This window comes from Triticum dicoccoides, chromosome 1A (assembly GCF_002162155.2).
Source record: "Triticum dicoccoides isolate Atlit2015 ecotype Zavitan chromosome 1A, WEW_v2.0, whole genome shotgun sequence".
Taxonomy (NCBI): Eukaryota; Viridiplantae; Streptophyta; class Magnoliopsida; order Poales; family Poaceae; genus Triticum; species Triticum dicoccoides.
The window spans coordinates 491,483,430-491,497,822 of NC_041380.1; the positions used below are offsets into that span (position 1 = coordinate 491,483,430).

General features: G+C 47.2%; 2 protein-coding genes across 2 annotated transcripts; one reads left to right on the forward strand and one right to left on the reverse strand.

The window, feature by feature from the left end:
* The first annotated feature begins 6 nt into the window (after nucleotides 1–6).
* Nucleotides 7–3,659, forward strand: LOC119281785. Its single transcript, XM_037562222.1, has 3 exons — nucleotides 7–295; nucleotides 394–934; nucleotides 2,737–3,659. Exons 2-3 carry the CDS (start codon nucleotides 414–416, stop codon nucleotides 2,957–2,959), a joined length of 744 nt encoding a protein of 247 aa, XP_037418119.1. The 5' UTR covers nucleotides 7–295; nucleotides 394–413; the 3' UTR covers nucleotides 2,960–3,659.
* An 801-nt stretch (nucleotides 3,660–4,460) lies between these two features.
* LOC119281798 (phosphatidylinositol:ceramide inositolphosphotransferase-like) lies at nucleotides 4,461–8,087 on the reverse strand. The gene is made up of 12 exons (XM_037562229.1): nucleotides 8,055–8,087; nucleotides 7,857–7,946; nucleotides 6,689–6,775; nucleotides 6,526–6,594; nucleotides 6,076–6,156; nucleotides 5,926–5,997; nucleotides 5,751–5,811; nucleotides 5,564–5,666; nucleotides 5,370–5,465; nucleotides 5,242–5,288; nucleotides 5,004–5,149; nucleotides 4,461–4,781 (listed from the first exon to the last, which is right to left on the reverse strand). Exons 1-12 carry the CDS (start codon nucleotides 8,085–8,087, stop codon nucleotides 4,701–4,703), a joined length of 966 nt encoding a protein of 321 aa, XP_037418126.1. The 3' UTR covers nucleotides 4,461–4,700.
* Nucleotides 8,088–14,393: the final 6,306 nt, after the last annotated feature.

Genomic DNA, 14,393 nt, shown 5'->3' on the forward strand with positions numbered 1-14,393 from the left:
CCCTCACCTCACCTCACTGTGCGGCGTGGCCACTGCCAGTACAATCCGCCCACTCTTTATTCCCCCGGCCGCCCTTGTCTCGTTGCGTGTCCCTCCTGCGGTTATGGATCAAGAAACCTCACGAGAACCCCGCCGCTTCAGCCCTGCGTCGCCGCATTAGCCGGGGCCGGCCCAGCCCTCGCCGGACCGTTTCTCGCGATCACATTGCATGCGCCCTTCTTGATCTTCGACGCGGATTGATTTCATTGACGTCGCGTCGCCGGCCGCGGGATTCGGGGCGGCGGCATTTTGGCTGGTATTTTCTTCCTCTGTTTCTTGATGAGGTTGGTGAGATTTGATCTTGTGGGTGGCTGAAATGGCTCGCCCCGTTTCTTGGGATTTTGGTTTGGGTAGGTTGAGGAGGAGGAGGGACAATGGTCGGCGGCGGCGCACAGTCGGCCAGCGCCGCGGAGGTCGAGGACATCGAGCTCGGCGAGCGGCGGCGCGCGGACGAGTACGCGGACGACGACGAGGAGGGCAGCCAGTACTTCACGGACGCGGAGGACCGGTCGTGGCCCTCGCACTCGCGCCACGAGTCCGCCGCCTTCGAGGACTGCATCTCGCGGTGCGCCTCCACCCGCACCAGCTCCTGCGGCGGCGCCGACAGCGACGCGGACGTCGAGGCCGGCGGCGGGCACTTCAGGAAGTCGTCGTGCGTGTCCGAGTGCTCGCTGGACGACGTCGACCTGGAGGCCGGGCTCGGCGGCGAGAGCGCCAAGAGCAGCAGCCCCGACCCCGAGAAGGCCGAGAAGAACTGCCGCATTTGCCACCTCGGCCTGGAGAGCGCGGCGGCCGAGTCCGGCGCCGGCATCACGCTCGGCTGCTCCTGCAAGGGCGACCTCTCCTACTCCCACAAGCAGTGCGCCGAGACCTGGTTCAAGATCAGAGGCAACAAGTAAGCTCCTGCTCTGTCAGTCTGCTAGCTCAGTAATTCATTCCCCATGGTTACTCTTTCAGTCTGCTAGCTCAGTAATTAACTTGAATAAACTGCCAATTCAGTTCAATTAGTTAATTGGTTAGGCATGACGCTCGAACAGTTGCAGGCAGGGTTTTCGTTTCAGGGATTTATGCATTCGGTGCAACAGTAAAGAACTGAATTTTGCTTGGCTTTTCTGAAAGATGGTGCATTTGGGTGGATGAACACATGGTTCAGGAATCTTATGGGGTGGTGTTTTCTTTAGTTCTTTGTTTCTTTATACATTGGTAAAGGTAAAGGGAGGCAGACGATGAGGAAAAGGCAAAGTGCTGGATCGATTAGTAGGGGTATGTATAGGGCTGTAGGAACTAGGAAATGTTGAGATCATTGGAGGGGGGTGAAAGTAGGATCTGTTCTTCAGTCTGTCGTTCTCACATAAACTCGTCTGTTCCCTCTCCTGAATTGTTGTTCTTGAGTGTTGAGTGTTGACCAAGTTTGTTTCTTAATGGATTGACTTGGTCTGATGCGAATCTGTGAGACATGTGTTTCTGTTTGGTGGTGTAGGTCAGGTGACATTTCCCACTACAAAAGTGTTTGTTCTGATGGAACTGTAGGTGGGTGAGAATCATGATGTTTTGCGCCGAACCTTGGTGATAACAGTTGGAGTATGAGAGGGGGGGTGGGGGGTGGGGGGGGGAGCTATGGTTCTAGAAAAAACATAATAGCTTTTCTTAGCTCAGAGTATTACTGAATCAGTTACATCAAAGTGTAGAAGGCACTCAGCATTACAAACTATTAAGGAAAATGAAATTTATCAAATGTCTGGTGATCGTTCGTCATATAATCGGTCCGTATAAAGAAAAAAATGAACTGTTTGCTTATTTTCCAAAATTTTACTTCGGTGTGACAGCTTCATCATGCGATGTAAAATTATTTATGCAAACTGCTAATAGGCTAATTGGGGTATTTCCCAAACGATGCAGTTTATGCTGTAGGAATTCTCACTGTAGATTACCTTAAAAAGGACAAGATGTTCCACTAAAATTAGTTAGACCACAACCAAATATTGCAGCTGGCAACAGGAACATTACTAGTGGCTTCTTAATTACATTGGCATTAACAGGAGTTTGAGTAACCCACTGAGGGGCATATTGGTACGTAGTGTACAGCATAGCAGCACATTTCCCCCATACTCGTACAATGTTGCTGTCATTCAAGGAATCATTGCACTCAATGCTTACCGTGTGAAGCTAGCCACGTAACATTTTCATCATTTCAGTTCAGTTTCTAGTGCTGACTTTTTCAATAGAAGTTGGCAATTTTAGATTTCATTGTTTTATGATTGAAATTATATAGTCGTGTGATTGCAACTACATCAAAACTTAGTGGGTTGATTTTTATTCCAATCTTGAGAACTTCAGATCATATAGTGAACTACTCCTCGGTATCAAAATATAAGACATTTTTTGATGCAAAGGGAGTATCAAATAACATTTTATATTTTGATACGGAGGGAGTATTTAGCAACTTTTATGTTGTTCCTGTGTTAAGAGAATAAGAGGACCAGACTCGCTGATGTGTCTATCTGCCTAAGGTTTCTTACGGTTGCTAGCATGCTATTGCACGGTTCAAGCATCATCTACCTAGTACCTTTTGCTGTAACAAAGAACATTTAATGATGACCCTATAGGATTATTTCGTTTTCAAGTGCAAAGATACCTATGTGCAATTTGAATCTGGATGATGAACCTAAAATATTTATCTCCCTTCTCTTTGCCCAGGACCTGTGAGATCTGCAGCTCAACCGCATGCAATGTGGTTGTGTTAGGCGATCCGGAGTTCGTCGAGCAATCAAACGAATCGAACACCACAGCAGCCGGGCATGCATTTCCAAACGAAAGCAGGAGGTTTTGGCAAGGGCACCGGTTCCTCAACTTCCTTCTGGCATGCATGGTCTTCGCCTTCGTCATCTCATGGCTCTTCCACTTCAACGTCCCAGGGTGAGTTTCGCAGCGGACGGTCCCTCAATAAAAAGCTCCAAGGCCGTTACGGCAGCAAACATGTGGGTTAGGTTCAACAAATCTGGAGAAACAGGCTAAAAGGTGAAGTTAAGCTGTGAAGAGGTACACAAATATATGGTCGGCGCGGCGGCCTTAAATTTGCCTTGATCGGTGTTCCGTAGTACGAAAGGAACCCTGATCAGGATCTCCCTCCTGCCCCAAGATTTGAGTGGAGTTGAAGATAAGCGGCGAAGAATTAGAAGATGCGTTGTTGTTCACTTGTTCCGCGATTATTGTTGTCTTGGTTTGAAGAAGAACGGGAGTATGTTAGCGAAACTACTACCCACACGATACTGCTGCACGATCTTTGCACGACGTGCTAATCCAGCGGCCAGTGCCTTCTGAATCCTGTGCATGTCCGGCTGGATTTGAGTATCGTGCATGAATCGTCTGGCTCGTGTCGTGTGTATAGCACTGCTGGTATGTTAGTGTTGTCATTTCCTAGCTTTGGCGTTTTGCCTTGTGAGTTGGTGTGATCTGTGTGCAGTCAGTGCAGATTTCTGTATGCCTACCCTTTGTTCCAGTGTTTATAGTCCTGATAAACAGGATGAGGTGAGGTGAGGTGTCCTTAGGGAAGATAAATGTAGCGCCAGCTCAGTTCCGAACAATGTTGTGGGAAATAATGGTAGAAACTTGCGCGCGTGGAAGATAAAATGTTGTGAAATGCTTGAGCTCACATGCGCGCGTGGAAATGATGGTAGAAACTTGTGTTAGTTTTTAGGTGTTTTTGTGAAGAACACTGTTGTTTTGAATTTCAGTTTTACTACTACTATATGTTTAGTTGCTGTATAATGTAAGTGTAGTATGTTAGTTGCAAGTGTTGGACCGATATGGGTGACCCACGCTGCCACAATTCGGTCGGTGTGTAAGAGCAGGCAGAGGCCGTGACCTCTTTGCACTGCACTGAATTGGGTCGGTGTGTGCAGGCATAGGATCTGGTGAGACGACGCTGCAGGACTCAGAGGACCGCGCAATGATAAATTGCACTCATACGTGTAGCAGGGCCTACTTGAAGGTGCTGTGGCAGCACTGTGCCGCGAGCTGGGCCGGGCATAAATGCAAACGGATCGGCGAAAAAAATGGAAGCGCTGTGCGCGATTGCAGCCTGCTCCTGCGGCCGCGCCGGGTGAGGCGAGGGCGGGGAAAGGTGAAAGCCCTACCAACATTTGAGGAAACAGCAGCGTGGTCGCGGCGGGCCCAAGGCACGGGAAGGGAACGAATGACACGCAAACCCAACGGCGGCATGGGCGGCCGGGCTGCTGCGTCTGCGCGGGGGACTCGATGGCGCCGCACGTTCCTTCTTTCGCGGCCACACGCTACTGGGGTGGAGCACCACGCCTCCGTCGCCGTGCACGGGCCCCGCGCAAACAGAATGAATGGAACTCATCCAACCGCGCCACGCGACACGCATGGAGCGAGCCCGTCGGGCCGGCGGCGAATCGGCATGAATGCATCGATAGGTGATCATAGAATTAAGCTGGTCGGTCGATATATACATGTACACCCACATTCATCGTCAATCTTTTTGGTGGTGTTGTTTAAGGGAAGGCCAAGCCAATGCAATGGAGGGTGGCTCAGCTGAACGACGGGTGGGGCTGCTTCGGTTCGAGCATGCATGCATGCATACAGAAAGGGTCGCCCACAGGATTCTCCTTGGGCGCGCCGAGACAAAACGCCCGCTCATCTCATGTGCCGTTGGGCGTGGCGTCGGAGAGCATGCTCATGTCCTCCTCGGCGTGCCTCCCGTTCATCTGCACCCGCTGCCGCTGAAACAGTCAGAGACAGACGCGCGTCAGCCAAAAGGTGGCAGCAAAATGAGTACAGGCAGCCCGGCGTGCCTCCATGGGTACAAGCTCAGCTCAACGACGGTGCAAGCTTTAAAATTTAAGGGAGTTAACTTTCAAAAAAAAAGGCAGTTCGAATTTAAGATGGATGATCAATCGGGCCGAAAACCCTAGAATGTTCAGTGCTGGGAGCTAATGCCGTACCCGATCAGTCGCATCCCCATGGTTCCCGTTCAACAGCTTATGGAACTCGTCCTTCAGCCTCACGTCTTTCTCATCCTTTGGCCTTCCATCTTTATCTTTGTTGCTCAGCGGAATCAAGGGCGACCCGTTTGTACGGTCCGGCATTTCTGCACAAGACGTCCACAAAGCCTGTTGTTACAAGGTGCCCACAGATAGAAAATCACAACAAATCGTATTCGTGACGGCATAAGAACAGTACCTGGGAGCTTGGTGTCCACGAAGAAGACGACTAGATTAACGGCATACCTGTGAGCAAAGGAACTGTAAGAAGAGAGGTAGTGTATCAGCCAGATGGCTGATAGGCGAAGTGTAAGCTACCAACCATACCAGGCAACAACAACATCCACGGTGTAGTGCTTGCGAGCGGCAATAATAAGGAGACTTTGAATTATAGCCATCATCCAGGCAAGGAGTTTAATAAACCTGCAATACAAGGTCCACCAGTTCAATTCCAATTAGGGCATGGGATTTACCAGACAGAGATTCGTAAATATCAAGCCAAGCATGGACACGACAATAACCTTTTTGAGCCATATTTGTGATATGTTCGAACGAAAACAAGAGTGAAAATCATATGGGATGAAAATATAAGATCACCACACCCAAGATTTACTCCTCGAGGAACTGCAATGAACAATACAAAGCTCTGGATGGTAAGTTAGAGGAACCTTGCACAAAATGTCAAGCCAATGATGAAAAGGAACTTACAATTAATTAGGAGCACTTCAAGCACATTATTGGGTGGTGGAAGAGTGGCCATACTTGAGCCCTAAAAATACAAAGCTATAGATGACTCCATGTATGACTAAACGACAGGTTCTTCCAGGCCGCAATGCTGAGAAAGAGCTGATGCGAAAATTGGCTAAGGTGAAACAAGGGCTACCTCGCGACAGTGATAGTTTGGACCTGGGAGCTGGGTTGAATAAAATGTAATGATCCTTAAAACCTGTGAAGCCTGGAGAAGCAATATTTAGTAACTTATCTGGGCATGCAAAATATTGTATACATACATGGTTAGGGAGGATGCACTCACAACTAAAAAAGCAAGCACCCTGCGCCAGATTAGGATGGTGTAGAAGCGTTTGCTATGATAAATAAAAGGATGAAAGGTCCACTGCATATAAAAGATAATGTCATGATCTTTGTAATACCCGCCTTGGTTAACACCATCATAGAAAAACAGGGGAAATTCATAATAAAAGCCTAAAATAAGGAAGAACAACAAATGAGACAATTAAGTAGGATATTAACCACCTAGTCCTTTTTGGAAAACAATGATATCAAACAACACGTAATGCCTACCTTCTGTTGGAATCATAGATGTCAAACTCAAGAAATAATGACTAATCTGGAGTTTTTCAGGTTATGTGTAATGAACTATTAACTAAACATATGGAAAGAAACGAACGAACACATGGGAATACAGGGATATAAGGTAGGCAGAAGTAGTCAAACCAAGTAGTAGAGTATAAGAATTACCTACCAGAAAAAAGGAGAAGAAGATGAAAACAAATGTGCATTCACTAAGATAATTTTTGTCTTGTCCAAGCTCCTAAAACAAAGCAGCAAAAAAACACTGTAATGAAATTATACCAACTTAATAGACATATTGACATACTCTCAAAAGATAAAAGAAATCCACGTACTGGAAGGGCCATAAATCCCAGGTCCTGGAGCAGTGGTCCAGGCCGATGCAAGTAATGCACTCCTCGAGCAGCCAGCCCATGAATATACTGATTATAAAGAACATTATTGTATGAATTTCCAAGTGATATATTAATCAACTGTCAAGCATAACACAATAAGTGATCCTAGATAACTAAATGAAGAAAACTTTGAAGTGGACAATCAGGAAATGTCCATCACACTAATAAAGGAAAGGATAGTAAATGGACTGTAAGGGAAGAAACAATATTAACGAATGGGAATTGTGTTAGTCCGAGCATGCTCAAAGCAGGTTACTTGATATGATTCTGGTTCTGGCAGACATATGCAGCTTGTGAACACACCAGCAGAACTTGTTGACACTAAAGGAGGGTTCGACGAATGCAATCACAGAGAAGAAGGTAAAGCCCGATGAAACATTCACAACAACAGAGCAGGATTAATTTTCTATGCACAATGCCAGGCGTTTTTTACAGGAATATAAATCTAAATTAATTTTGAAAATGACCTAGAGAGGACAACAAGTCGACAAACCGAATATTATCCATGCATATAAGTTATAGACCGATGCAGAACACGACAATTCATCTCTACAACACGACATAAATCACACGACAATGCTGCTCCAGCAGCGACAAACATTTGAACGAGATGCTTACCCGCGCTCATTATACTATTCGACGACCAATTATTCCCGCCATACACACAAGCGACAAATTATCAGGGGTGTATCAGATCATAACAATCATATCAGCGGTTCAAACTAAACGGTAAAAAGGTAAATATTTCCAATGCATATGTCCTTCAAAGGGCGTATGTGTTGGTGCAGAGCAGTTTCCATAGAGAAATTTCCCCTCTATTGCTATGCCGATCAGTAGTAAAACTGCTAGAATGTAGTCTAATCTACAACAGGAAACACTGCTACAAATGCTTAACAACCTGCAAACCTAAGGGCGTCCCAATTCCAGGGAAAAAACAGGATTAATAATTAGATAATGCAGGAAAGTTACCAAAAGGGGCAAATTTGTTATGACAAGTACCCATATTAACAAGCCATTATTAAATACTGAAACGCGCACCACTAGACAAAACGAAATTAATAAGTTCACACGCACGACGGACACTGGGATACTGGATCGGGGCGCTCACCTGGAACACAATCCCAGCGAGGAGTAGCGGCCACTTCTCGCGAAGCATCGGCAGCTCGGTCGTCGTCTCCGCGCACACCTTCCTCCATACCTGCACAGCCCCCCCCAAAAAAAGGGATTGTGAATCCTCGCAGCTACCGAAAAAGGCACACGCGGTGGAGGCGGCAGAAGGCATCGCCGAATCCAGCGGAGAGGAGACCTTGGAAGCCTCCCGAGCTAGGTAGATCGTCATGGCAGTAGACGGCGCACACCCTGCTCCCGCGACGGCTGCTGCAGCTTCTACTGGGCGAGGCGATCACGTCCATGCTCCGATCCGCACATCATGCCTCGGCCTTCCGCGTCCGCGGGAGGGGTCGCCGATTGAGTGGAGCAGAGAACGGCGCTGGCCAGTGGGGGGACGGGACGGGGCGGGACCAGCAATCTGGCTCCGGTCCTCCGGCAGGGAGGCGGCCGGGCGGGGGAGGCTGGAAGGCCGTCGCTCTGGGGATCTCGCGGGCGGCGGAGGCGGGAGGGCGGCGACCGGCGGCGTGAGACCTGGGGGGGCTGGGGGAGTTGGGACTTGGGAGTCGGCAGGGAGTTGAAGAGAGGAGATCAAGGGAAACGAGATAATGATGAGTTTGTGAAATGCGGGAGAGCGAGGGGGTTTATGGGGAAAAGGCGGGCCGGAGGTGGGGGAGGGATGATGGGGGTCGTGGCCTCGTGGAGTTTTCCAACCGCCTTTTGGCACGGTCTAGTTAAAAATGGCGAGGGCACGTGATACTGGCCTGCCGATGGCTTTTCTTTCTCCTTTTCTCCGAGAGAGACCGCCACGGCGACGGGCCTTTCCAGTTTGAAAGTTTCAATGGAGCTTGTTTGTGTAGCTTTACAACTCTTTTAAATCAGTGGGATTAGATACAGGTTTAGTTATTGATTGTCGTTTTCTTCTTCACTAGAAAGAAGGGGGCTTCCACGGGCTTAGGGTTTCCTACCTCCCGCCGATCTGCCCCGTCTCCTGTGCCTTAAAGTCCCCGACCCATACAGGTGAGAGAGCACATGCTTTGATGTTAGGTGTTTTTTAGTCCAATTAGGATTTGTGTCATGCTCATGAAGGCGAGCCGGTCCGTTTGGCGTCGTCGGAGGGTATGTGAAGGTGTATCTCCAAAGAATCTCACGGGATTCTGTAATTGTTTGTCTTCGGTGGACCTGCTTGGATCCCATCTGCCTTCATGTGTCTACATGTTGGATTTTTTCGATCTACGCTTCACTTCATCAGCGGCGGTTGTTATTCTGGTGTGCTGGTTCTTTGAAGCCTTAGCACGATGACTTCCCGACTCTCTATTACAACAAGGTTTTCTCGGCTCCAGTTAGGGAGGGTGATGACAGCGACGCGCCTTTGAATCAAAAGTTGTTCGTGTAAAAAGAATCCAAGTTCTATTTACAGCATATATGACGTAGCAAAAGGTTTGCACGAGTTACTCTCTTGGCGTCTCCCACTTGTCCCCAAAGTAAGGCAGCTAGGGTTTTTGCGTAGGTGTCGCCGCCATCGGTTCTCCTTGCCTCCAGCTGCCTTCTGGCACAACGAGGTGCGGGGAACCCTAGTTTGAGGTGGTGTTTGGGTCACCCTAACTTTTGTTATGGCTCAGTCTAGGTGTCTAGCCGGTGGTGGTAAGGCCATGGTGTTATCCACAACGTGGAATAGGCTCTTCCCATCATGTCCTCGTCCGGGTGATGATGATCGGTGTCAATGGACAGCGTATGGAGTTTCGGCCAAGGCCAGGTCGTGTGCCTCATTTTTTCTATGTTTATTCTAGGTGGTCTTAGAAAAAGTCGTTTGGCGGAGTGGGCGTCAATGAATAGTGTTTTGATCTTCTGATTTTATTCTCATTTTTTTTAGGAACCGACGGGAGCACTGCCTTTTTAATCATAGGAAGGAAGAAAGGTGAACCATGATGTACAAGGAGGCACACATTTTTGGCGGGATTGCGCAGCGAAACCCAATGGAAAAAAAACAGAGACTGACTCAGCCAATGCCCGAAGGGTGCAAGGCCCCGGCGAACGCTAACTCACATTGCTTAATGTCCTTGAAGGCTAGAATAGCCACCTCGTGGTGAGTCATGCGACATCTTGTGAACACACGTCTGTTCCTCTCTTTCCAAAGGGCCCATGAAAGTGTAGATGAGCATCTCGCTACGTTGTCTCCGCACTTCTCTAGACTAGCCAATTAGCATGATCTCCCACCATCCAGACATAGCACCAGGTTCTGGCAGGAAGTTTGACGTTGGTATGCCGTCATTGGTCCAAGAGATCACTTGGTTCTAAACCGCTACGGAGAATGGGCAGTCTTTACACAGGTGGGTTACCCTTTCCGTCTCCTGGAGGCATAGTTGGCATTTCGGGTCATGCGGCCAGCTAGTGGAGCGAGCATGTCCACCATTAGGATTATGCCATGAGAACGAGGCATGCAAAGAATTTGCATTAACACTCAGCGTGGGTGGTCCTGTGTCGAATCTCGGATGGGAGCCGTGGAATTGTGCCACGTAGGTCGAGGCTGAAGAGTAGGATCCCTTACTGGTCAGGTTGAAGGAAATATGCCCTAGAGGCAATAATAAAGTTATTATTTATTTCCTTATATCATGATAAATGTTTATTATTCATGCTAGAATTGTATTAACTGGAAACGTAATACATGTGTGAATACATAGACAAACAGAGTGTCACTAGTATGCCTCTACTTGACTAGCTCGTTAATCGAAGATGGTTATGTTTCCTAACCATAAACAAAAGAGTTGTTATTTGATTAACGGGATCACATCATTAGGAGAATGATGTGATTGACATGACCCATTCCATTAGCTTAGCACCCGATCGTTTAGTATGTTGCTATTGCTTTCTTCATGACTTATACATGTTCCTATGACTATGAGATTATGCAACTCCCGTTTGCCGAAGGAACACTTTGTGTGCTACCAAACGTCACAACATAACTGGGTGATTATAAAGGAGCTCTACAGGTGTGTCCAAAGGTACATGTTGGGTTGGCGTATTTCGAGATTAGGATTTGTCACTCCGATTGTCGGAGAGGTATCTCTGGGCCCTCTCGGTAATACACATCACATAAGCCTTGCAAGCATTACAACTAATGAGTTAGTTGTGAGATGATGTATTACGGAACGAGTAAAGAGACTTGCCGGTAACGAGATTGAACTAGGTATGGGATACCGACGATCGAATCTCGGGCAAGTAACATACCGATGACAAAGGGAACAACGTATGTTGCTATGCGGTCTGACTGATAAAGATCTTCGTAGAATATGTAGGAGCCAATATGAGGATCCAGGTTCCGCTATTGGTTATTGACCGGATACGTGTCTCGGTCATGTCTACATTGTTCTCGAACCCGTAGGGTCCGCACGCTTAAGGTATCGATGACAGTTATATTATGAGTTTATGAGTTTTGATGTACCGCAGTTAGTTCGGAGTCCCGGATGTGATCACGGACATGACGAGGAGTCTCGAAATGGTCGAGACATAAAGATTGATATATTGGACGGCTATATTCGGACACTGGAAGTGTTTCGGATGATTTCGGAGAAAACCGGAGAGCCCGAGGGTTACCGGAACCCCCCGGGAGAAGTAATGGGCCATATGGGCCTTAGTGGAGAGAGAGGGGCAGCCATAGGTGGGCCGCGCGCCTCCTCCCCCCTTGGTCCGAATTAGACTAGGAGAGGGGGGCGGCGCCCCCTTTCATTCTTCCTCCCCACTTCTTTCCCCCTCCTAGTAGGAGTCCTACTCCTACTAGGAGGAGAACTCCTCCTTGGCGCGCCTATAGGGCCGGCCAGCCTCCTCCCCTTGCTCCTTTATATACGGGGGCAGGGGGCACCCCTAGACACACAAGTTGTTCCACGTGATCATATTCTTAGCCGTGTGCGGTGCCCCCTTCCACCACAGTCCTCGATAATATTGTAGCGGTGCTTAGGCGAAGCCCTGCGATGGTAGTACATCAAGATCGTTACCACGCCGTCGTGCTGACGGAACTCTTCCCCGACACTTTGCTGGATCGGAGTCCGGGGATCGTCATCGAGCTGAACGTGTGTTAGAACTCGGAGGTGCCGTAGCTTTGGTACTTGATCGGTCGGGCCGTGGAGACGTACGACTACATCAACCAAGTTAACGCTTCCATTGTCGATCTACAAGGATACATAGATCACACTCTCCCCCTCTCTTTGCTATGCATCACCATGATCTTGCGTGTGCGTAGGAATTTTTTTGAAATTACTACGAAACCCAACAGTGGTATCAGAGCCTAGGTTTTATATGTTGATGTTATATGCATGAGTAGAACACAAGTGAGTTGTGGGCGATATAAGTCATACTGCTTACCAGCATGTCATACTTTGGTTCAGCGGTATTGTTGGACGAAGCGGCCCGGACCGACATTACGCGTACGCTTACGCGAGACCGGTTCTCCCGACGTGCTTTGCACATAGGTGGCTTGCGGGTGACAGTTTCTCCAACTTTAGTTGAACCAAGTGTGGCTACGCCCGGTCCTTGCGAAGGTTAAAACAGCACCAACTTGACAAACTATCGTTGTGGTTTTGATGCGTAGGTAAGATTGGTTCTTGTTTAAGCCCGTAGCAGCCACGTAAAACTTACAACAACAAAGTAGAGGACGTCTAATTTGTTTTTGCAGGGCATGTTGTGATGTGATATGGTCAAGACATGATGCTAAATTTTATTGTATGAGATGATCATATTTTGTAACCGAGTTATCGGCAACTGGCAGGAGCCATATGGTTGTCGCTTTATTGTATGCAATGCAATCGCGCTGTAATCCTTTACTTTATCACTAAGCGGTAGCGATAGTCATGGAAGCATAAGATTGGCGAGACGACAACGATGCTACGATGGAGATCAAGGTGTCGCGCCGGTGACGATGGTGATCACGATGGTGCTTCGAAGATGGAGATCACAAGCACAAGATGATGATGTCCATATCATATCACTTATATTGATTGCATGTGATGTTTATCTTTTATGCATCTTATCTTGCTTTGATTGACGGTAGCATTATAAGATGATCTCTCACTAATTATCAAGAAGTGTTCTCCCTGAGTATGCACTGTTGCGAAAGTTCTTCATGCTGAGACAACACGTGATGATCGGGTGTGATAGGCTCTACGTTCAAATACAACGGGTGCAAAAAAGTTGCACACACGGAATACTCAGGTTATACTTGACGAGCCAAGCATATACAGATATGGCCTCGGAACACGGAGACCGAAAGGTCGAGCATGAATCATATAGTAGATATGATCAACATAGTGATGTTCATCAATGAAACTACTCCATCTCACGTGATGATCGGGCATGGTTTAGTTGATTTGGATCACGTAATCACTTAGAGGATTAGAGGGATGTCTATCTAAGTGGGAGTTCTTAAGTAATATGATTAATTGAACTTAAATTTATCATGAACTTAGTCCTGGTAGTATTTTGCAAATTATGTTGTAGATCAATAGCTCACGTTGTTGCTTCCCTGTGTTTATGTTGATATGTTCCTAGAGAAAATTGTGTTGAAAGATGTTAGTAACAATGATGCGGATTGGATCCGTGATCTGAGGTTTATCCTCATTGCTGCACAGAAGAATTATGTCCTTGATGCACCGCTAGGTGACGGGCCTATTGCAGGAGCAGATGCGGACGTTATGAACGTTTGGCTAGCTCAATATGATGACTACTTGATAGTTTAGTGCACCATGCTTAATGGCTTAGAATCGGGACTTCAAAGACGTTTTGAACGTCATGGAGCATATGAGATGTTCCAGGAGTTGAAGTTAATATTTCAAGCAAATACCCGAGTTGAGAGATATGAAGTCTCCAACAAGTTCTATAGCTAAAAGATGGAGGAGAATCGCTCAACTAGTGAGCATGTGCCCAGATTGTCTGAGTACTACAATCGCTTGAATCAAGTGGGAGTTAATCTTCCAGATAAGATAGTGATTGACAGAATTCTCTAGTCACCATCACCAAGTTAGTAGAACTTCGTGATGAACTATGATTTGCAAGGGATAACGGAAACGATTCCCAACCTCTTCGTAATGCGGAAATTGACGAAGGTAGAAATCGAGAAAAACATCAAGTGTTGATGGTAGACAAGACCACTAGTTTCAAGAAAAGGGCAGAGGGAAGAAGGGGAACTTCAAGAAGAACAGCAAGCAAGTTGCTGCTCAAGTGAAGAAGCCCAAGTCTGGTCCTAAGCCTGAGACTAAGTGTTTCTACTACAAAGGGACTGGTCACTGGAAGCGGAAGTACCCCAAATGATTGGCAGATAAGAAGGATGGCAAAGTGAACATAAGTATATTTGATATACATGTTATTGATGTGTACTTTACTAGTGTTTATAGCAACCCCTCAGTATTTGATACTAGTTCAGTTGCTAAGATTAGTAACTCGAAACGGGAGTTGCAGAATAAACAGAGACTAGTTAAGGGTGAAGTGACGATGTGTGTTGGAAGTGGTTCCAAGATTGATATGATCATCATCGCAGACTCCCTATACT